This window comes from Salmo trutta, chromosome 24 (genome assembly GCF_901001165.1).
Source record: "Salmo trutta chromosome 24, fSalTru1.1, whole genome shotgun sequence".
NCBI classification, from domain to species: Eukaryota; Metazoa; Chordata; class Actinopteri; order Salmoniformes; family Salmonidae; genus Salmo; species Salmo trutta.
In genome coordinates, this window is record NC_042980.1 from 23607189 (window position 1) to 23630085 (window position 22897).

At 41.5% G+C, this 22897-nt stretch overlaps 1 protein-coding gene across 8 annotated transcripts in view; it reads left to right on the forward strand.

The window, feature by feature from the left end:
* The window catches only part of lrp1bb (low density lipoprotein receptor-related protein 1Bb), a 441142-nt gene that overhangs the window by 121608 nt on the left and 296637 nt on the right, over positions 1-22897 (forward strand). For 7 of the 8 annotated variants that reach the window (XR_003869151.1, XM_029711578.1, XM_029711581.1 and 4 more), the window contains exon 2: positions 10723-10845. The exons of the other annotated variant lie outside the window; for it this stretch is intronic. Coding sequence is in view for 6 of the 7 variants with exons in the window: in XM_029711578.1 (XP_029567438.1) it covers positions 10723-10845 (123 nt within the window). In the remaining variant the exon portion in view is untranslated. The remainder of the gene's footprint in view (positions 1-10722; positions 10846-22897) is intronic. 8 annotated transcript variants of the gene reach the window in all.

Below are 22897 nucleotides of genomic sequence, written 5' to 3' on the forward strand. Positions count from 1 at the left end.
TATGCAGCAGCCTTTTGGATTGGTTAAATAATAACAGTATGCTACACCACCATTAGTTTCCTTTCCTACAAAGTGTCAAAACGACTGCCCAGCACTGGGAATGAACTTCTTGATGCTCAGAGTTGAAACTTGCTGCTCAGACCACTGCGCTATGGCAGTTCGCAATGCTTTAGCAAGCCTTGATAATACTTGATGACACTTGATGTTTTGAGGTCGGTTTGCAGAGCCTTCCCCAAACCATAGCCCCCTAGGTACGGTACTGCATTGTATAGCCTACAAACACCGCTTCCAGCTGCCCCCTGCTGCAGGATTGGGTCATATTACAATCCGACATCTGTATCAGGCCTCCTTACCCACATCTCATCTAAAACCCAAATCTCATCCCCTGGTTTGCATCTGCAGGGCTAATAGGACCCTCTTCCTGTTCTTTTCAAAGCCTTTTAAACAGAAAACCCCCCTGAAAAATTTTACAGGAAGTGCAAATGGAGCCAAATGAGTTTAGCTTCAGGCTCAGAAAAATAATTTTGTACTGTATCAGTCTTGTTTAACAAGTCTCAAGTTTTGCCTATCATTTCCTTATCTGACTTTAGCTGGAGGGTAGAGGCTGGTGCAGAGGCTGCACACACACATACACACACGCACGCATGGTTATGAATGCACGCACGCACACAAGCACACAAACACAATATTACAGTTTATGTAATGGCTAGGTTTTGAGCTATAATTACAGTACTATAGCATAGTGAGAGCTCTGCTTCAATATAAAGCCTTTGCCAAGACCTTTACAGAGTCGAGGTTCTCCAGCTTTAAACACATATCTTGATGAACGCCCTGTCTTTAACCTTCTATTAGCAATTACATAGGCTTTGTATAGCACTTTTCCACAAATGGCATAGGCATACAGTGGTGGTTCTATACCATTTCAACTGGGGGGGCCAAGCTGGGGCCAGTTGTACTGTTAGAGGGGCCAGTTACATTAGACGTTATTGTTGTCACATCGTTTTCTTCACTGCATTGCAGGCATTAGCAGGTAAAGACCATGTTCATAATCATCATCGTTGCCACTGTCTAATAACGGATGTAAAAAAAAAGAATGATAGCAAAAATGTGTTATGTAAAAATGATTTCATACTCCACTTTCATACCCCCCCCCCCCCCAGAACCGCTAGTGGTGGCATAGCAACACAACATTTGGCTAAGTGTAAGAAGAGTAAGAAATATTGATGTGTCCATGTTTAGAGTCATAGCTGCTAAACCTGTTGGATGTAGAAGTTTCCTGATTTTTATTTGTATATTGCATCAAGGTGTAATACTGTGGTAGTCTTAAATAATGACTTGTTGATTGTAAACTCTCAGACAAGCTACTCAGTGCTGGTCCCTGAGGACAATGTGATCTGCTGTTTTTTTCTAGTATCTCAGTGGTGTATTGATTTAATCAAAGACTATGTATTTCAATCAGCAACTAGCTTTCCTAATAATGAGTCCAAACTCCCAATTAAACAGTGAAACCACAGCAGGGTTATCTTTGACCAGATTAGCATCCCGCCGAGCCTTAGCCTACCTTTCTCTGTAATAGGATTTACATTGGATTTATTTATTTATGCATCAACAGTTTTCAGAATGCAAGGTATAAAAGCACAAGCTGCGTGATCTTTTGTAACTAAGCAATTTGAAATGCAGATGTAACAATGAATTGGCACTTTGTATTCGCCCATGATCATCTCCTCCCACACATGGTACTGTGTGGCTCAGTTGGTAGAGCATGGTACTTACTCCTCCAGGGTTGAGGGTTTGCCACCCATACATAAAATGTATGCACACATGACTGTAACCCGCTTTGGATAAAAGTGTCTGCTAAATGGCATATTATTATTATTAAATATCAAACAAAGCAGGCTGCTTCTCTTCTCATCTAGCGGTTATATATTAAATCCGCTGGTGGCTGTATTTCTTTCAATGTTATGTTCAAATCTCAATTTACCACAATTATGAGGCTGAATCTGAAGTGTAATAAGACAGGGTTATGTTTTTAGAAACATTAGATGAGACGTGCTCCCTGTTTTCTAATGAAATGAAACTAATCAAATCTGCTAAAGCTGCCTTCCAGCTGTGAGCCTGGGCTCTGCTCACCGAGGGGAAAAACTGGGAACTTTACTTTCATTTTTGTCGAGCAAATATATCTTAATCAGAGGTATCTGTGTTGATGCTGTAGCCAGCCAGCAGCAACGATACACAGCTATATCACATTAGTGAGAAGGAAGGGGTTTAGTAGGAAAATGTTTATATTTGTTTGCTTACTGGTTTCCTGGCTGCTGTTTCTCTTTTGGGTGTCAGCCCAAAATGCATATCTATAGAAATCCAATCAGCAACAAAACTGACTGATCAATCAATCAAATCAATATTTTAGTTTTGTACTTATTTCTATTGGATCAGGAATCCATGTCTCAAGAAACCTTTTCTATTCTAGCCATCCTGTGAACATGAGAAATCCACCAGGTTTCAGCTTGCTGTTATACCCTTCTCAGTAATAAGAGTAACAATCTACCTCTCCTCTGCTGTACAGTTTGTCATCTAGACATCTTCACATCCATACGGGTGCTATATACAGATGTAGGATCTTAATTTGAGCCAGTTTGCTACAACAGGAAATGTGAATTGTTATGTGGATTACAATGAATGGACATTTTTGTAGGGTTGATACATTTTTTACTAAGGGAAAATCAAATGTGAAATTTCAATGTGGAAAGTCTTTTTAAACCTCAAATTCACTACATGTTTTACATTTCCTGCACTGCAGGACAGTTCTCCTGCAACCGGGAGATTAAATTAAGATCCTACATCTGTATATCTTCCTGGGCTTTGAACGCACCATATGCAGTTGCAGAATACAATATAAATGTAGTGTTAAAGACATTACTCACAGGGCATCAATGACTATTTGATGCACTTCCCAGTCATAAACATATAATTTAAACAAATGAACTCCCCTATTTTGATTGACTGTTTATTTACTATGTGGTAGAGTGTAGTGTTTCAGTTTGACAGTGTAGCCTTACCACAATATTCATACATCTTGAATATAAGATACATTGATTTTCAAAGGTAGCTCAGTTTCTTCACGTTCTTATCCTTCTCTATCTATGCACTATATATGAGTGGCGTAACCCTTATGTTTCCTTTGTCACCTACACAGAGACATGTTGCCTAGCAAAGCGGAGTTGATGGGTAATGGATAGCTCTGTGCAGACCACGGCAGAGGTGATCCATCCCATCATTCATAGTAACAGCTCTCACTCTACAACACAGACGATGGATGCTCTTAATCTAGTATACAGAGCCCAGGACCCTGACACACACAGACACCACCAACCCCCCGCCCCATTATAACAAGATGAGCCCCAATAGAACCTTGACTGGCAGTTCACCCCCCGGCTTGAAAAAGATCTGGTATCCTTAATCACCCATTACTCTCTCTGATTGGTCATCGTGATGTAGTTAGGAACATAAATCCTCTACAGGACCCAGGTAAAATGGAGGTCTCTGATAGGACACAGTGATTGGAATAGAGCCATATGATTATTGACCGCCACATGTACTGTATGTAACTAACTGCACATTGTCATGCATACACATTTTGGCTGTGCTGCTGCTTACCTCTACAGAATAGGTACATGGAATGTATTATGTGTTGTGTTGCATATAAAGAATTGTTATGAATGAATTGGGAGCGGTGACCTGGCTTATAGAGGCTTTCATTGCATCTTAAGTGTTGAAATTTAAGAATGGAGGACAATGATCTGTTTTACAGAGACTTGAATCTCGTTCAGGGAGCTCAACCTGAAGTAACATTTGCTAAATGTCGTTTTTACACCGCCGATGTTAAGTGTTTGCCAGATAATACTAGCGTTGAGCTTTCACTTGCCAAATAACAATTACTACTGCTATGATTCAATAACCAATGAGATACTGTACTTCCGCTGTGAGGCGCATTGTGCTATAGTGCTTTGTCTTGCATGTGGAGCCGAAAGGGCAGCAAAGGACCACATGGCTTAAGATAATTCTCATGAATCATTCAATGTTTACTCTGTGGAATTACACCAAGGAGCAAGGAGGCTATTCCAGCAGTCTTTCTGTTCTGAAACTTTTTCTACTGGTTGTTCCCTGTGATAATGTCTGACATGGCCCTGCTGTTACAGAAAAAAGAAGAGTGACCCTTCTCAGCATTGAAGGTCAGGCTGTGTCTAATGAAGGCCCTGTTGTCCTTTCCCATTGATTTCTGGCCAAGTTCCATTAGGATGCAGAGATGCTGCTGCTCCATGTTGCCATGGGGGGAAGGCCTCCTGGCAGAGTCTGACTGGCCTCCGGCTAAGAGAGCTTGATGGAATTTGTAATTTGTCATTTCCTTCTCTCCTTTGTACGTCATTATTTTATCTCACCCAAGCCAGTATGCTAACTGGAGTTGGCTATGCCATGCAGTCACTTTAAATACCCTTATATGCATGATTTCTTGGACAGAGGGAAATGGACAAATTCTTGTTTCAATGCTGATGACATTCATATAGTTCCGGGTGGAAGCCAGAGAGATGACTGACATTCTAAAGTCATTTATTACAAAGAGCAAAGTAATGGTGCTCTCACGTCTTCATATTCCTGATCAGAGTCGACGTGGATGGCATTTGGGTTCTAAATACCACATGGCGGGTGTCACCGTGACAGATATGCTTATGATAAAGATTCATTAAAGTGGTAGCAACGGGCTGCAGCATTGAGATGCATGGCATTGGCTCTGCATTGGGATTCATGGCAGACATGATATGAAGATTAGGATAGGGCTTGAACACGTCCATGCTGTGATGTGGTTATATTCTTAATAACCTGCTCAGTTTGACACCGAGCCCTCTCCTCTGATCTGTAATGTATATGACCCATAGCTGGCCAGGAAGAAGAGTCGGCGCTGACGTTCAGTACAGTTATGTTGTTGCATTCAGTATGTGTGTGTGTGTACATGTGTACGTGTGTGTGTGTTTAGTTACTTTTGTCCTCAAATGGCCTTCAGTGCCATTTGCCAGTTAAGTATTCATTGTAATGTCAATTCCACAGCCACACACAATGTGTAGGGGTACATTGTGGAGTGGTTATGTCCTAGGAGCAAATTGACCTGCAAAGTGTAATAACACTGAGCAAAGACAAATATTAATCTTAAAAATATAAGGTTTTCAATAATGCAGTTTAATTAACCAATCTCTCCAGCAGTGTGATGTTGCGGAGGTCTATTCCATTGTCTGTACAGTATCTTTAGTCCCTGCGTAGGGATATATTATGGTGGAGGTTTGTCCATGGTCGGTTAGGATGGAGGAAGGATGCAGGGAGGGAACACTGAATGACAGTTTAATAAGGGCAATGAGGGTCAAGTGATGTGTGTTGTATTAGAGGGCCTGCTCTTGACCAGCCAATTGTTGGATGTTCACATGTCAAGCAGTTAGACCTTTTCTCAGCCCTTTCCATGTGGTGGGCCTTTATTGCGTTTCGAGATTGAATTAAATTGGATAGGAATTTCACCGTAATTGTCATCTTATTGGTTTGCGATACAGCACCAAAGTCTGCTCTGGAATGAATAATGGTAGGATTACAATTAATGAAGCACAGTTATGTATCTATATGGTGAATGTACAGTACGGTATCTAGCGATGAATCATCCTACTGAACCTAGATATAATTTAACTTCGAAAAAAAATGGTCTGTTATTTATTCCCTGTAGCCTGCATGGTCTTCCAGTTCCAAGCCATTCTGAAAGCCATTTTTCCTTTTTCTCTTCTTGTCTCCAAAATTATACATTCTGTTCTGCTCTCTCAAATCTGCCGTGTTTCAAAGGGCTCAATGTCTTTAATGAGCAGTGGTGTTCTGCCTGTTGTAACGGAAAAAGGGTGTCAGGAATGAAGCTTGTGATAATGTGCCCGACCAGGCTCCACTAAACGTTTACCACTGTTATGGTAATGGTCCATGTTTTTCAACCTCACTCGCCGACCGACCAAAGCCTGCTATACTGCCATTTTGATGTGCTGTTTGTTCTGTTATCCATCCGCCACTCGAAATTATCTTCAAATAACCATACTGTTTAGTGATACAATGTCTGTGTTGGTGGTAGGACTCTGTGTGTTTCTTTTTAATGCAAATGCAGTCGTAGTCCTATTTATTTTACTGGGGATCGACGACACAGTATGGTTTTTTCCCCTCCTCAAATATAATATTTTCCCTTTCTATTTCATTCTGAAACGATCCGGGCTGCAAAACTGCAGTGGCAGCAAACATTGACAGACAAGGAGTAAAGGCTATTGAATCTGAGAGGGGAGATAAATTGACATGAGAGGTCATCCAAATGACTCAAATGTGGCCCTTTACCTTTCAAGGCAGGCAGGCAGGCCAGCATGAAAGCAGGTAGACACATCAATGGAAACTCGGGCTGCTCTGAGGTCCAGAGGCCCTCTTTCTCTTTCATAGCTCCTGCTGCCTACCAGGAGAGTAAATGGCCTCTCAGTCACCACCAGCCTCTATCAGCTCCCTCTCAGTCACCACGAGCTCTCTCCATGCCTTCAATGGGAATCATTTCAGCTTCAAAGGTACTAGACACATCCATAGAGACTTCTGAGAAGAAGAAAATCAGGCACACTGGTCCAACCCCATACACCCAAGCTATTGATATCTTATAGCCCTTAGCTCTTTTACTGATATATTATAGCCCTTAGCTCTCTTATTGATACCTTATAACCCATAGCTCTCTTATTGATACCTTATAACCCATAGCTCTCTTATTGATACCTTATAACCCATAGCTCTCTTACTGATTCCTTATAACCCATAGCTCTCTTATTGATACCTTATAACCCATAGCTCTCTTATTGATACCTTATAACCCTTAGCTCTCTTATTGATACCTTATAACCCTTAGCTCTCTTATTGATACCTTATAGCCCTTAGCTCTCTTATTGATACCTTATAACCCATAGCTCTCTTATTGATACCTTATAACCCTTAGCTCTCTTATTGATACCTTATAACCCTTAGCTCTCTTATTGATACCTTATAACCCTTAGCCATCTTATTGATACCTTATAACCCTTAGCTCTCTTACTGATTCCTTATAACCCATAGCTCTCTTATTGATACCTTATAACCCATAGCTCTCTTATTGATACCTTATAGTCCTTAGCTCTCTTATTGATACCTTATAGCCCTTAGCCATCTTATTGATACCTTATAACCCTTAGCTCTCTTATTGATACCTTATAACCCATAGCTCTCTTATTGATACCTTATAACCCTTAGCTCTCTTATTGATACCTTATAACCCATAGCTCTCTTATTGATACCTTATAACCCATAGCTCTCTTATTGATACCTTATAACTCTTAACTCTCTTATTGATACCTTATAAGCCTTAGCTCTCTTATTGATACCTTATAGCCCTTAGCTCTCTTATTGATACCTTATAACCCATAGCTCTCTTATTGATACCTTATAACTCTTAACTCTCTTATTGATACCTTATAACCCTTAGCTCTCTTATTGATACCTTATAACCCTTAGCTCTCTTATTGATACCTTATAACTCTTAACTCTCTTATTGATACCTTATACCCTTATGCTCTTATGTTGTCAGTAAAGGTCGATAACCCTTTTTGTTTACTCATTCTACATACCAATAGTTTTCCCACTCAAAAATGCAAGGATTTTATAGCAAGTCACAGAGCACCGATTAGGGAAATGCAAGCAATTTTTTGTATTGACTAAAGTGTATGTACAAGACAATAATCTTTGTAAAAGCAGCTGTCATCACACATATACTATTCACCTGTATTTTGTGGAATATCATTACCTGAAGTGTAACTACTATGCTGAAGCTCATGTTGAACAAGCTCATACATTTTACTAAAGAAAAAAAATACATGCCTTAACCTGGCACAAACCATTTACACCTTCAAACAATAGGCCTAAATTCTTAATGAACAGTGATGATCACGCTTGAAAGGCAATACTATTACACAATTTACATATCAATTGCCAATAATTCACACACTAGTAAAAACAAATTCCTTATTAGCATAAACATTTGCGTTTACAATAAACTTTGAAAGCTCCCCTAAAACAGATGAAACCAAATTATGTAAACCCCCCCCCCCCCCAAGACTGTGGCATTTGTTATTTTTAATGATAGCGTAATGTTTGAAGTTATTAGTGATAGCATAGTCATAGGTTAGCAAGAGTTAATAACATTTGAAGCAAACAATTCATACTGTGGATGTGTAGAGAAATGGCAAAAATATGTACCAGCTGTGAAACATTACCCCATTTCCTCTCTCCTGTAAAATGAACCAAAGCCATGACAATGAGCTATGCAATACTGTCACCCTTGAGGGGACACTTTTAATAAGCCTCTGGTAACAGAAACCATTGCACAATAACGAGCTAAGTACACTACATTGTTTTCTCCCATCTATCTACTGTATCTGGTAATATGACTCATTTTATAAGCTTATCTCGCATTTTATAAGATTATGTACAACACCTTGTTAGCATTTTAAAATGCATTTACATACTGTAAACAACCTAATCTCCCAGTATAGGACACACCACACAGTCATACACACACACACACACACACACACACACACTATCTTTCTAAGCTACCAAAATCAAATGCTTCCTATCAGAATCAAGATTTAAGGAAGGCATGTGTTGAGGAGGTCAATGTCAGGCCAGAGTACTTAGAGGGAATTATCTATTTTATAGCAGTACACAACTCCCTATAGCTCTAGCTAGGATCTCTTGTTAGAATGTATCTTATTATAGTGACACAAATATTACTATTTGTTATGAAGTTGAGCACTATGCCACTTTGTTTTATGGCTCTGTGCTTAGGTTAACCTGCTCAGGTTAATTTTTATTGCAAGAAAGGACTACTATTATAAATGTATCTTATTAACATTTTGTTTTATCATACTCACTGGGATTTTTGTATTTTTTTTTTACTTTTTAACTAGGCAAATCAGTTAAGAACAAATTATTACTTACAATGACAGCCTCCCAGGGAACAGTGGGTTAACTGCCTTGTTCAGGGGTAAAACAACAGATTTTTAACTTGTCAGCTTGGGGATTTGATCCAGGAACCTTTTGGTTACTGGCACAACACTCTAACCACTAGGCTACCTGCCACCCCAACAGGAATAGCTCTCTTAACATTCATCTTTGTATATAAAGATCTAGATCTTGCAATAGTCTAATTAGATTTATTCGTAATCATAATCTTCAATAGCCTATTTTTTTTCCCTTACCTACATGAATTTGAGTCAAGAGGAACTCAGTGGTTTGCAATATCATCAACATGCTCCATCTTTAAAATAATCACTTTTTCAAACATAAAAGCATTCAATATTTAAAAAAAAGACCTTGAATCAAACTGGGGAGGTTTTCAGATAGATGGCAGCGGTGGAATTAGATTGAAGAAAAAGGGGGGAAAATTAGATGGTTGACCTTTTCGTATTCCTCCCCCGGTACTGAATTTGCTTGAGGGCACTATAGGGCATAGTGCAGTGGTGCATTGAATTATCACCACCACTCATGTGCTGCAAACCTGTTCCCCCATCCTCCCCATGCACAAACACGCACACATTCCATAATAGGGTTAGGAATACAGTGTGTATGAGAGAGAGAGATAGAGTATGCTTGTACGCCTGAGCGTTTGAGGATTAAAGCTTTGAAACAAATGATTGGTTCTCTTCAGGATGGAGAGGAGGAGGAGAGGAGCTAGTTGTGGGCAACAAGGTGGTGTCAAATCTTTAGCAGAGCATGTGTCATTCTGCTGAAAGATCACACAGTGGCTGACAGCTCCCGGCAGGGAAACATGTCAACATGCTGACAGATGCCCTGCTATTGGAAGGTTGGGATGACTTTTTAGTTGACCAGGCTTTCACCTTGGTGAAGTAAAAAGTACAAAACGTAAGGGAGTTGACAGATAAGAAACAAGACTTGTAGAGACTGTTTTGTAGTGGCTTGCCAAAAGGTGAAGGATGTTACATCTTTGTAGAGAGAAAGAGGTTGAGTCACAGACAATGCCAACAGCACTTGTGTCTGTTTCTTGTCTTGTTGGCATAGGCTTTTTGGCAAACAAGTCATTGATAATTGTCTCATCGTGTCCTAATGATACATTATGAAAGAGCTCTATACTGCAGACAGTGTTAAAAACAATTAACTACAGAACCTTGTGATCGACATAATATAAAGTCTTCACCACCACAAAGTAGTGGGCTTTTGTATCTGTCAAGTTTAAACAAGCGTGGGTCTACAGAGAGAAGAGTTTGTATGGATAAGTATACCCAGGAAATGGCTTACTCACAACAATTGTCTACTTATTGTGACAGTGATTGAATTGAACAAACTTTATTGATCCACAGAGGGGCATTGGGTAAAGAAGACAATATCCATAATTTTTTTTTAAGATAGGCTACATCTGCATAACTTGAATAATGCAATTATCATACATATGATCAACTCATTTCATTCCAAACTGTTTTGTAACTGCCTCAAGGTAAATACACAGTCACTGCAACCTTTAGGCATTTATGCTAGTTGACTACTACAGGTGCATGTTTTGATTGAAACATGCAAACCATCCATCCCATCCATGACATCTCTATCTCCTCTCTCCATTCTCTCTCCTCCATCCAGAGTCCATACTGTGTGATGTGGGGGAGTTTCACTGCTATGACGAGGTGACCTGCATCCCCGAGGGCTGGCTCTGTGATGGGGAGCCTGACTGTCCAGACGCCTCGGACGAAACCCCAGACAGATGTAAATGACTAATTCACACGTTCATCCATGCACCCATTCACCAAACACTTCAATCCAGAAAGATGTAATTCAATAATTTACTCATCAATTTATGCACTCATTCACCCATTCACTATACAGTTCATTCCCGCCTACAAGGTAACCATATTATTTCACATTCTGGGATTTCTTATTCCATGCTTTATCCTTCCTCTAACTGAACATATTCTTTATTATTTCTGTAAATTTTGAAATGGGTATTGCATCATCCTAATATCAATTTTAGATCTTTAAACTGATACTAGTGCTCATTTCATGATATTATCAAATGTGACCAGCTAAGAAATCACTGTAGCCACGTTTACAATTCCCTCCACAATCTTATATATTGATAGCGAAGACCTTCCCATTGAACTCCTATTTGTGAGAAGATGGTACAATATTGTGCTAAAACGTAGCGTATATCCAAGGTTGCAGTGGGCCAAGTCTCCCCTCACCAGGTATTCCATTATCATTTAGATTAACCGTGTTGGCTCCATTTTATTTACTAAGCCTGTGGAGGGAAACCCTGAATATTCATCATGGGAATTTGTCGCAGCTTATTATCATGGATTATGTATTGATAGAAAAAGGAATTAGATCAGCTTTGAGCCCCGCAAAGAGAAGCACAGTGAAATTAAACCTCGTTTATAGGCCACCAGCACTCTGGCTCCAATAACCTAGTGCTCTGGTTCTGATACCTAACGGCAGATATGAATGGCAGCCAGACATTTGGTGTGGTGTGTGTGTGATCTCTTAGACAAAGTACAGCCTTTGTAAGGAGATATTTTATGTGTTATCAGTGAAGGCATCATGCAATACTTTATTAGTGCTGTGTGTTGAATGGAGTATAATTGATGGCTGTTTCTTATCCAACCAAAGATGAAGTTCTGTATTTTATGATATGTTTCAGGATGTGTTTCTTGGGACCTGAGTTTTCCCAGTTGCACTCCCCATGCGGTAGTTGTGTCCCTCCCTGCATCTTCCAGGGAATGGTCATGTCATGGTACCATTTGCTAGTCCCAGGCTCTGCCTCAGTGGAGTGTAATCACCACATGGGAGAGCAGCCTTGCAGTCCATTACCCTGAGACACACACACACAAACATATATATACACACACACCTTGCATTCCATTAACCTTAGACTGTAGTAGGCCACTGGTTTAGATGCTCAGCCATGGCATGGCTTACCCTGCAGGGACCAGACAACTGACGCTCGCTACCATTACCATTCTGCACCGGGGAAACTGGAAAGCAGGACACTCTCCTGAGATGGCTGAACGCCAGTGAATTGTAAAGTGGCCATTCCGGAGGTCTCAGAGCTAAGCAGACAGTCTCGACAGAGGTAATAAAGAGTTCAAATAAAACAGCGTTTGGGAGACACATCCTTCTGTGGGCCCTGTGGTGGCTAGGGCTACTGTTCTAGAACCACATAAGAGTGTATATGCGGACTACTGGTTAATGACTGCATACACTGAGTGTACAAAACATTATGAACACCTGCTATTTCCATGACATAGACTGACCAAGTGAATCCAGGTTGAAAGCTATTATCCCTTATTGATGCCACTTGTTAAATACACTTCAATCAGTGTAGATTAGGGTTGAATATTTTCCCTGTATTTTACAAAAGTTCCATCCCGAGAATATATCACTTTTCTCCTGGGTAACCGGTATTTCCCGCCAGACCCGGGTCATTCAAAAGCATTGTAAAGCAGAAACATGTCTGGATTTGATTAGAGCTTTGATCAGCATGAAAATTCAAACATGATGCTACCTGAGCCTGATTAAATACATTTTATAAGCACAACATTAACGATATTTAATTTTTATTTATTTATTTTTATTTCACCTTTATTTAACCAGGTAGGCAAGTTGAGAACAAGTTCTCATTTACAATTGCGACCTGGCCAAGATAAAGCAAAGCAGTTCGACAACATACAAAAACACAGAGTTACACATGGAGTAAAACAACATACAATCAATGATGCAGTAGAAAAAAATAAGACTATATACAATGTGAGCAAATGATGTGAGATAATGGAGGTAAAGGCAAAAAAATGCCATGGTGGCAAAGTAAATAAAGTATGGCAAGAAAAAACACTGGAATGGTAGATTTGTAGTTTGAAGAAAGTTAAAAGTTAAAATATAAATAATATGGTGCAAAGGAGCAAAATAAATAAAATAAATAAATACAGTAGGGGAAAAGGTAGTAGTTTGGGCTCAATTAAAGATGGGCTATGTACAGGTGCAGAGATCTGTGAGCTGCTCTGACAGCTGGTGCTTAAAGCTAGTGAGGGAGATAAGTGTTTCCAGTTTTAGAGATTTTTGTAGTTCGTTCCAATCATTGGCAGCTGAGAACTGGAAGGAGAGACGACCAAAGGAGGAGTTGGCTTTAGGGGTGACCAGAGAGATATACCTGCTGGAGCGCGTGCTACAGGTGGGTGCTGCTATGGTGACCAGTGAGCGGAGATAAGGGGGGACTTTACCTAGCAGGGTCTTGTAGATGACCTGGAGCCAATGTGTTTGGCGACGATGATGAAGTGAAGGCCAGCCAACGAGAGCATACAGGTCGCAGTGGTGGGTTGTATATGGGGCTTTGGTGACAAAACGGATGGCACTGTGATAGACTGCATCCAGCTTGTTGAGTAGGGTATTGGAGGCTATTTTGTAAATGACATCGCCGAAGTCGAGGATTGGTAGGATGGTCAGTTTTACGAGGGTATGTTTGGCAGCATGAGTGAAGGATGCTTTGTTGCGAAATAGGAAGCCAATTCTAGATTTCACTTTGGATTGGAGATGATTGATGTGAGTCTGGAAGGAGAGTTTACAGTCTAACCAGACACCTAGGTATTTGTAGTTGTCCACAAATTCTAAGTTAGAACCGTCCAGAGAAGTGATGCTGGATGGGCGGGCAGGTGCAGGCAGCGATCGGTTGAAGAGCATACATTTAGTTTTACTTGTGTTTAGGAGCAGTTGGAGACCACGGAAGGAGAGTTGAATGGCATTGAAGCTCGTCTGGAGGGTTGTTAACACAGTGTCCAAAGAAGGGCCAGAAGTATACAGAATGGTGTCGTCTGCGTAGAGGTGGATCAGAGATTCACCAGCAGCAAGAGCGACATCATTTATGTATACAGAGAAAAGAGTTGGCCCAAGAATTGAACCCTGTGGTAATGAGCCCAAGACCAAAAAAGCCCAAATGATTGTACTGATTACATATGATATATGCTACTGCACATTACACACAACAGAAATACATAACAACCCATACATGTAACTAGCTATATGCTCTCTTAAATAAATGAAACAACTGTACAGTAGTTCCAGTAGGCTAATCCTTTTTAGTGTGAACTGTATTACTGTACTGTTTTGTATTATACTGTATTATGTGGACTGGATTTACGGATTTATGGATCGTTCAAACCATGATAAAGCAAAAGAGAACATGCAATTTATGTAAAGCGCATGCACCCTACAAAGTTACAAGTATAGGCTAGCGAACTTGATTAGAATTTTCAAATGTATTAGGGCCTATTTGTATAATCAGTACGTTGACATGTGCAGTTGAAGTCGGAAGTTTACATACACCTTAGCCAAATACATTTAAACTCAGTTTTTCACAATTCCTGACATTTAATTCTAGTAAAAATTCCCTGTCTTAGGTCAGTTAGGATCACCACTTTATTTTAAGAATATGAAATGTCAGAATAACAGTAGAGAATTATTTCTTTCAGCTTTTATTTCTTTCATCACATTCCCAGTGGGTCAGAAGTTTACATACACTCAACTAGTTTTTGGTAGCGTTGCCTTTAAATTGTTTAACTTGGGTCAAACGTTTCGGGTAGCTTTCCACAAGCTTCCCACAATAAGTTGGGTGAATTTTGGCCCATTCCTCCTGACAGAGATGGTGTAACTGAGTCAGGTTTGTAGGCCTCCTTGCTCACACACGCTTTTTCAGTTCTGCCCACAAATATTCTCTATAGGATTGAGGTCAGGGCTTTGTGATGGCCACTCCAATACCTTGACTTTGTTGTCCTTAAGCCATTTTGCCACAACTTTGGAAGTATGCTTGGGGTTGTTGTCCATTTGGAAGACCCATTTGCGACCAAGCTTTAACTTCCTGACTGATGTCTTGTGATGCTGCTTCAATATATCCACATAATTTTCCAGCCTCATGATGCCATCTATTTTCTGAAGTGCACCAGTCCCTCCTGCAGCAAAGCACCCCCACAACATGATGCTGCCACCCCCGTGCTTCAGGCTTGGGATGGTGTTCTTTGGCTTGCAAGGCTCCCCATTTTTCCTCCAAACATAATGATGGTCATCATCAGACCAGAGGACATTTCTCCAAAAAGTAGGTTATGTCAATATAGGACTCGTTTTACTGTGGATATGGATACTTTTGTACCTGTTTCCTCCATCTTCACAAATCAAATTTTATTGGTCACATACACGTGCTTAGCAGATGTTATTGCGAGTGTAGCGAAATGCTTGTGCCTCTAGTTCTGAACGTGCAGTAATATCTAACAAGTAATCTAACAATTTCACAACAACTACCTTATACACACAAGTGTATAAGGGAATGAATAAGAATATGTACATATAAATATATGGATGAGCGATGGCCGAACGTCATAGGCAGGATGCAGTAGATGGTATAGAGTACAGTATATACATATGAGATGAGTAATGTAGGGTATGTATTCATTTTTAAAGTGGCATTGTTTAAAGTGACTAGTGATACATTTATTACATCCAATTTTTAATTATTAAAGTGGCTGGAGATTTGAGTCAGTATGTTGGCAGCAGACTCTCAATGTTAGTGATGACTGTTTAACAGTCTGATGGCCTTGAGATAGAAGCTGTTTTTCAGTCTCTTGGTCCCAGCTTTGATGCACCTGTACTGACCTCGTCTTCTGGATGATAGCGGGGTGAACAGGCAGTGGCTTGGGTGGTTGTTGCCCTTGATGATCTTTTTGGCCTTCCTGTGACATTGGGTGGTGTAGGTGTCCTGGAGGGCAGGTAGTTTGTCCCCGGTGATGCATTGTGCAGACCTCACTACCCTCTGGAGAGCCTTACTCAACGTCAACAATTCAAAGGAGGTGATCATGGACTTCAGGAAACAGCAGAGGGAGCACCCCCCTATCCACATCGATGGGACAGCAGTGGAGAAGGCGGAAAGGTTTAAGTTCCTCGGCGTACACATCATGGACAAACTGAAATGGTCCACCCACACAGACAGCGTGGTGAAGAAGGTGCAACAGCGCCTCTTCAACCTCAGAAGGCTGAAGAAATTTGGCTTGTCACCAAAAACACTCACAAACTTTTACAGATACACAATCGAGAGCATCCTGTCGGGCTGTACCACCTCCTGGTACGGCAACTGCTCCTCTACCGACAACTTAAAACTTTCCGCCTTCTCCACTGCTGTCCCATCAATGTGGATAGGGGGGTGCTCCCTCTGCTGTTTCCTGAAGTCCATGATCACCTCCTTTGAATTGTTGACGTTGAGTGTGAGGTTATTTTCCTGACACCACACTCCAAGGGCCCTCACCTCCTCCCTGTAGGCCGTCTCGTCGTTGTTGGTAATCAAGTCTACCACTGTAGTGTTGTCTGCAAACATGATGATTGAGTTGGAGGCGTGCATGGCCACGTAGTCATGGGTGAACAGGGAGTACAGGAGAGGGCTGAGAACACACCCTTGTGGGGCCCCAGTGTTGAGGATCAGCGGGGTGGAGATGTTGTTTTCTAACCCTCACCACCTGGGGGCGGCCCGTCAGAAAGTCCAAGACCCAGTTGCACAGGGCGGGGTTGAGACCCAGGGTCTCGAGCTTAATGACGAGTTTGGAGGGTACTATGGTGTTAAATGCTGTAATCGATGAACAGCATTCTTACATAGGTATTCCTCTTGTCCAGATGGGTTAGGGCAGTGTGCAGTGTGATTGTGATTGCGTTGTTTGTGGACCTATTGGGGCGGTAAGCAAATCGGAGTGGGTCTAGGGTGTCAGGTAGGTTGTAGGTGATATGATCCTTGACTAGTCTCTCAAAGCACTTCATGATGACAGAAGTGAGTACTATGGGGCGATAGTCATTTAGCTCAGTTACCTTAGCTTTCTTGGGAACAGGAACAATGGAGGCCCTCTTGAAGCATGTGGGAAGAGCAGACTGGGGTCGGGATTGATTGAATATGTCCGTAAACACACCAGCCAGCTGGTCTGCGCATGCTCTGAGGACGCGGCTAGGGATGCTGTCTGGGCTGACAGCCTTGCGAGAGTTAGCACGTTTAAATGTTTTACTCACGTTGGCTGCGTTGAAGGAGAGCCCGCAGGTTTTGGTAGCGGGCAGTGTCAGTGGCACTGTATTGTCCTCAAAGCGAGCAAAGAAGTTGTTTAGTTTGTCTGGTAGCAAGACGTCGGTGTCCACAACGGGGCTGGTTTTCATTTTGCAATCCATGACTGACTATAGACCCTTCCACATACGTCTCGTGTCTGAGCCATTGAATTGTGACTCTACTTTGTCTCTATACTGACGCTTAGCTTGTTTGATTGCCTTGTGGAGGGAATAGCTACACTGTTTGTATTCGGTCATGTTTCCAGTCGCCTTGTCATGATTAAAAGCAGTGGTTCACACTTTCAGTTTTGCGAGAATGCTGCCATCAATCCACGGTTTCTGGTTGGGGAAGGTTTTAATAGTCACAGTGGGTACAACATCACCGATGCACTTGCTAATAAACTCGCTCGCCGAATCAGCGTATACATCAATGTTGTTGTCTGAGGCTATCCGGAACATATCCCAGTCCACGTGATCAAAGAAATCTTGAAGTGTGGAATCAGATTGGTCGGGCCAGCATTGAACAGACCTGAGCACAGGCGTTTCCTGTTTTAGTTTCTGTCGATAGGCTGGGAGCAACAAAATGGAGTCGTGCTCAGATTTTCCAAAAGGAGGGCGAGGGAGGGCTTTGTATGCGTCGCGGAAGTTAGAGTAACAATGATACAGAATTTTGCCAGCCTGGGTCGCGCATTCGATATGCTGATAAAATTTAGGGAGCCTTGTTTTCAGATTAGCCTTGTTAAAATCCCCAGCTACAATAAATGCAGCCTCAGGATATGTGGTTTCCAGTTTACATAGAGTCCAATGAAGTTCTTTCAGGGCCGTCGAGGTGTCTGCTTGGGGGGGGATATACACGGCTGTGATTTATAATCGAAGAGAATTCTCTTGGTAGATAATGTGGTCAACATTTGATTGTTAGGAATTCTAAGTCAGGTGAACAAAAGGAATTCCTGTATGTTGTTATGATCACACCACGACTTGTTAATCATAAGGCATACACCCCCCTTCTTACCCAAGAGATGTTTGTTTCTGTCGGCGCGATGCGTGAAGAAACTGGGTGGCTGTACCGACTCTGATAACGTATCTCGAGTGAGACATGTTTCCGTGAAACAGAGAAGGCAACCCTTGCTCGAATTTCGTCTACCTTGTTGTCAAGAGACGACATTGGCGAGTAGTATACTCGGGAACGGTGAGCAATGTGCCCGTCTACGGAGCCTGACTAGAAGACCGCGTCGTCTGCCCCTTCTGCGGCGCCGTTGTTTTGGGTTGCCTACTGGGATCCGATCCGTTGTCCTGGGTGATGGTCCAAACAGAGGATCCGCTTCGGGAAAGTCATATTCCTGGTCGTAATGTTGGTAAGTTGACGTTGCTCTTATATCCAATAGTTCTTCCCGGCTGTATGTAATAAGACTTAAGATTTCCTGGGGTAACAGTGTAAGAAATAATACATAAAAAACAAAATACTGCATAGTTTCCTAAGAACGCGAAGCGAGGCGGCCGTCTCTGTCGGTGTCATCCTATCGAAGGTCCTTTGCTGTTGTTCTGGGATTGATTTGCACTTTTCGCACCAATGTACGTTCATCTCTAGGAGACAGAACGCCTCTCCTTCCTGAGCGGTATGACGGCTGCATGGTCCCACAGTGTTTATACTTGCCTACTATTGTTTTTACAGATGAACGTGGTTCCTTCAGGCATTTGGAAATTGCTCCCAAGGATTAACCAGACTTGTGGAGGTCTTCAATTGGCTGATTTCTTTTGATTTTCCCATGATGTCAAGCAAAGAGGCACTGAGTTTGAAGGTAGGCCTTGAAATACATCCACAGGTACACTGCCAATTGACTCAAATGATGTCAATTAGCCTATCAGAAGCTTCTAAAGCCATGACATAATTTTCTGGAATTTTCCAAGCTGTTTAAAGGCACAGTCAACTTAGTGAATGTAAACTTCTGACCCACTGGAATTGTGATACAGTGAATTATGAGTGAAATAATCTGTCTGTAAACAATTGTTGGAAAAATTACTTGTCATGCAGAAAGTAGATGTCCTAATAGAGTTGCCAAAGGTATAGTTTGTTAACAAGAAATTTGTGGAGTGGTTGAAAAACGAGTTTTAATGACTCCAACATAAGTGTATGTAAACGTCTGACTTCAACTGTATATACCTTTCATTATTTTTCCCGTAATGTTAATAGAGTACCTCCTCTTTCTCTCTCTATTGTCGCTTCATTCCTTCCTCACTTTCAACAGTTAAATTAAATACGTTTTGTTGTTCTTAATCATTCTAATGACATCCTTGAATAATATAGGACTTTAGGTATATGCAGAAGGCTTTCACTTCTCTTCACAAAGATTGAATGGTTATGGGGTCTGAAAAAATAACTGCTATAGCCTACTGCTGTCGCACGTTCACTCTTCTTTGAAACTACTCGTGAGTTCTATTGGCTGCTGTCACGCCCAGATCTGTTTCACCTGTCCTTGTCTCCACCCCCCTCCAGGTGTCGCCTATTTTCCCCATTATCCCCTGTGTACTTATACCTGTGTTATCTGTTTGTCTGTTGCCAATTCGTTTTGTTTCATCAAGCCTACCAGCGGTTTTCCCTCTTACCCGGTTTTCCCTCTGTTCCTGTCTATTGATATTCCTGACCCTGAGCCTGCCTGACGTCCTGTACTTTTGCCCCACTACTCGGGATTACCGACCTCTGCCGGACCTGACGCTGAGCCTGCCTGCAGTCCTACTACTCTGGATTCTCCCACTACTCTGGATTGCCTGCCTTGACCTGTTGTTTGCCTGCCCCTGTTGCTGTAATATACATTGTTACTTCAGTACAGTGTGCATTTGGGTCTTACCTGAAATGTGATAGCTGCTGTATTTAACATTCAGCTAAAAAAGTTATACAAATGTCCAGCAAGCTATTCTAGTCTAGCTTTTCCTACATGGGACTCCAAGAGCTTAGGAACGTTTTTTAAGGAAAGGCCAGCGGAGCACAGGTACTTGCATATTGCACAAGAGACAGAGCCTATAAGTTAGAATTTATTACCTGAAAGAGGTAGGGTAGGACATACTGTAGGGATCTTGTTTTCAGCAAACAATGCCTGCAGTACCTCGGTTAGCCTTGAACTCCGTGGCTTCAATGAGATGGTGCATTCGTTTTCCCTTGCTACTGGTATACATACAGTAGCTTAATTTAATCACATTAGATAATTTAGGACAGATACCGTATATTGTTCTTTCTGGTGTCTGGAATGATACCAAGTTTTGTTATTCTTTGTATATGAAGACGATATTAATAAGTGGAATATCCTCAGTTCTAAAACCATTCCAGTGCATAATTTATATGATGACTAAGCGGTAGAAATAGGCGTACAGTAGCTTAATCTTATTAGCATAATTTAGCTGACACGTACTGTAGGTATATCTAAGTGCCACGTCTGTCTGTCTGTCTGAAATGATATGCATTGTTTACTGCATATATGAAGAGATTATTAATAAGTGGGAGTGCAGTTATAATGTCCTCCAGTCTCCTCTAATTTAACACTATTTTTCATAAAACGCTCCCTCTTAATGGAATAAAAAGGCCTAAGCCGTTAGTGTACAAAAGGTACTGCTATTGGATATAGTAGGCCTGCTGTGTAATGTATGAACTGAAATGCAGCACACAGCAATTCATTTCGCTTTCAATCACTTGTTCAACTTGTCCTGGTGCCACCGCGACAGACAGATTTGTTGTTTTGATGTTGAGAGATAGAGAAGTAGTCAGTCTGTAGTGAATCATCTGATGGAATGTTCATGCCCAGAAGATCAGATGAGCATGAAAAGGGTCAGTAGCTGCCTTAAACGTGGTCATGGAGGACTGCTGAGTTTGTATTTGATGACTTAGGTTGCATCCCAAATTGCACCCTATTCCCTATATAGTTCACTACTTTTGAGTAGAGCCCTATGGGTCCTGGTCAAAGTTAGTGCAGTACAAAGCTTTCAGGGGGAGAGGGATATCACAGCTACATCCTGTACAGTGTAAACTGTCTGGATTTTGTCTTTACATAAGTATCCTCTGAAAAATAATAGAAATCCATTGTGGTAGCAAAAGGATAGGTCTGCGATTAGGAGATGATTGCAGTTTGCTTAATGCACTATGGTACTTTTGAATAGGTCATGACTTGTAATAATTGACTTTTGTTTCATTTGTGCTGCAGTCCACTCAGAACAAATGGCCCTGGCCACATTTATGTCAAATCATCTTAGCTTTACTTTGTAGTAATAAATGTATTTTGTGGATGTACTTCTAATTGCATACAACACTGTTGAACTAGCAATAATCATCTCTGATGATGAAAGTAGCCTCAATTTCAGGTTCAAAAACATTCAGGCATGGGCTTAGAAATACGTTTTAAATGGAAATAGGGGAATGCCAGGTAACATCGTGGTAGCAGTCTGAGCCTACTGTATAATGTATCAGGGTGTTTTTTTCTGTCTCTGGCCACATTGAAATAAATATATTGTAAATGTGTCCATTCCCTGAGAGAGTTGGCAGCAGTAGGACAGAGGTTTAGAGGGTAATGTAGCATAGCACCTTGTTATTGAGCTGAAGGACAGACCAGGACTTCTGCATTATGTAATGTTTACCTCCCCTGGCTGTCCTGCAGCCTAGACACAAAGCCCCTGTTGACTCATTGGAAAATCTGAAACACATAGCATGTGTCCCAAATGGCACGCTATTCCCTATGTAGTGCATTACTTTTGACAAGGTCCCGTAGGGAATATCGTGCCATTTGGGACACAGACATAGTCTACTCATCAGCTCTTTTGTGTTCTGTATTCTAACACGTACAGTCTCGATCTGCAGTGAAAATGGACAGCACTTTTCAAGGATATGCTGTTTTAATTGAGTATACATATGTCCTTGTAATGTGCATGCTTAAGCTGCTTTTTCATCTTACATTTCCCTTCGACGAGGGGAGGAGGGAGACGTGTCTCAGGTATTAAAGCTGTTCCAGTTCATATTCTGACAGCTCTGTCACTTCATTAGTTTGTGTGTGATTGGAGTGTCATCGGTTAAGCAGTAAGTAAATGGATCTGGTGTTTAGATTGTTGTCCCTACACCAGGAAGCCTGTGTGATACAGATCAACAGAGCCCAAAGTCATTTACACCTCATTAGCATCCGAGTGCTGTTCATAATGTTCACAATGCTGCCGTCAGTGTCTTGTCTTTAGCCTGTCATGTGCATCCTGTTCGTTTATGATCTAAACTCATCATTTCCCATCCAGAGGGGAGGGTTGTGTTGTGAGGCAGAGGGCTTTGGAAATCAGCCTTTTAATTTAGTGGCAGTCTCTCCCCATTTGGAGCAGGACTCATATACTTCCTGAGGCTGCTGCCATCTGCTTATGGGGAGCACAGAAACAGACGCACCAACGATGAGGTTTTCAAAACAGTGTGTGTGTGTGTGCGTGCGTGCGTGTGTGCGTGCGTGCGTGTGCATGTTCATGGTGGCCTCTAGAGGTGACATATCTGCCCTTCTAATAGCCTTTGCTCAGAATGTTTTTTTACCATGCTGCATTGCAGCTAGCTCAGCAACTTGGCTGGTTATGTTTAGAGCATTTCAAATGGTTTGAGTCCTATTCCCACTGTCACTCCAGTTCCCATTGTGTTTCATCCATGGCTAATGTAGGATAGTACTGTTCTGCATTGCATCTCCTTGGCTCCTCTCTC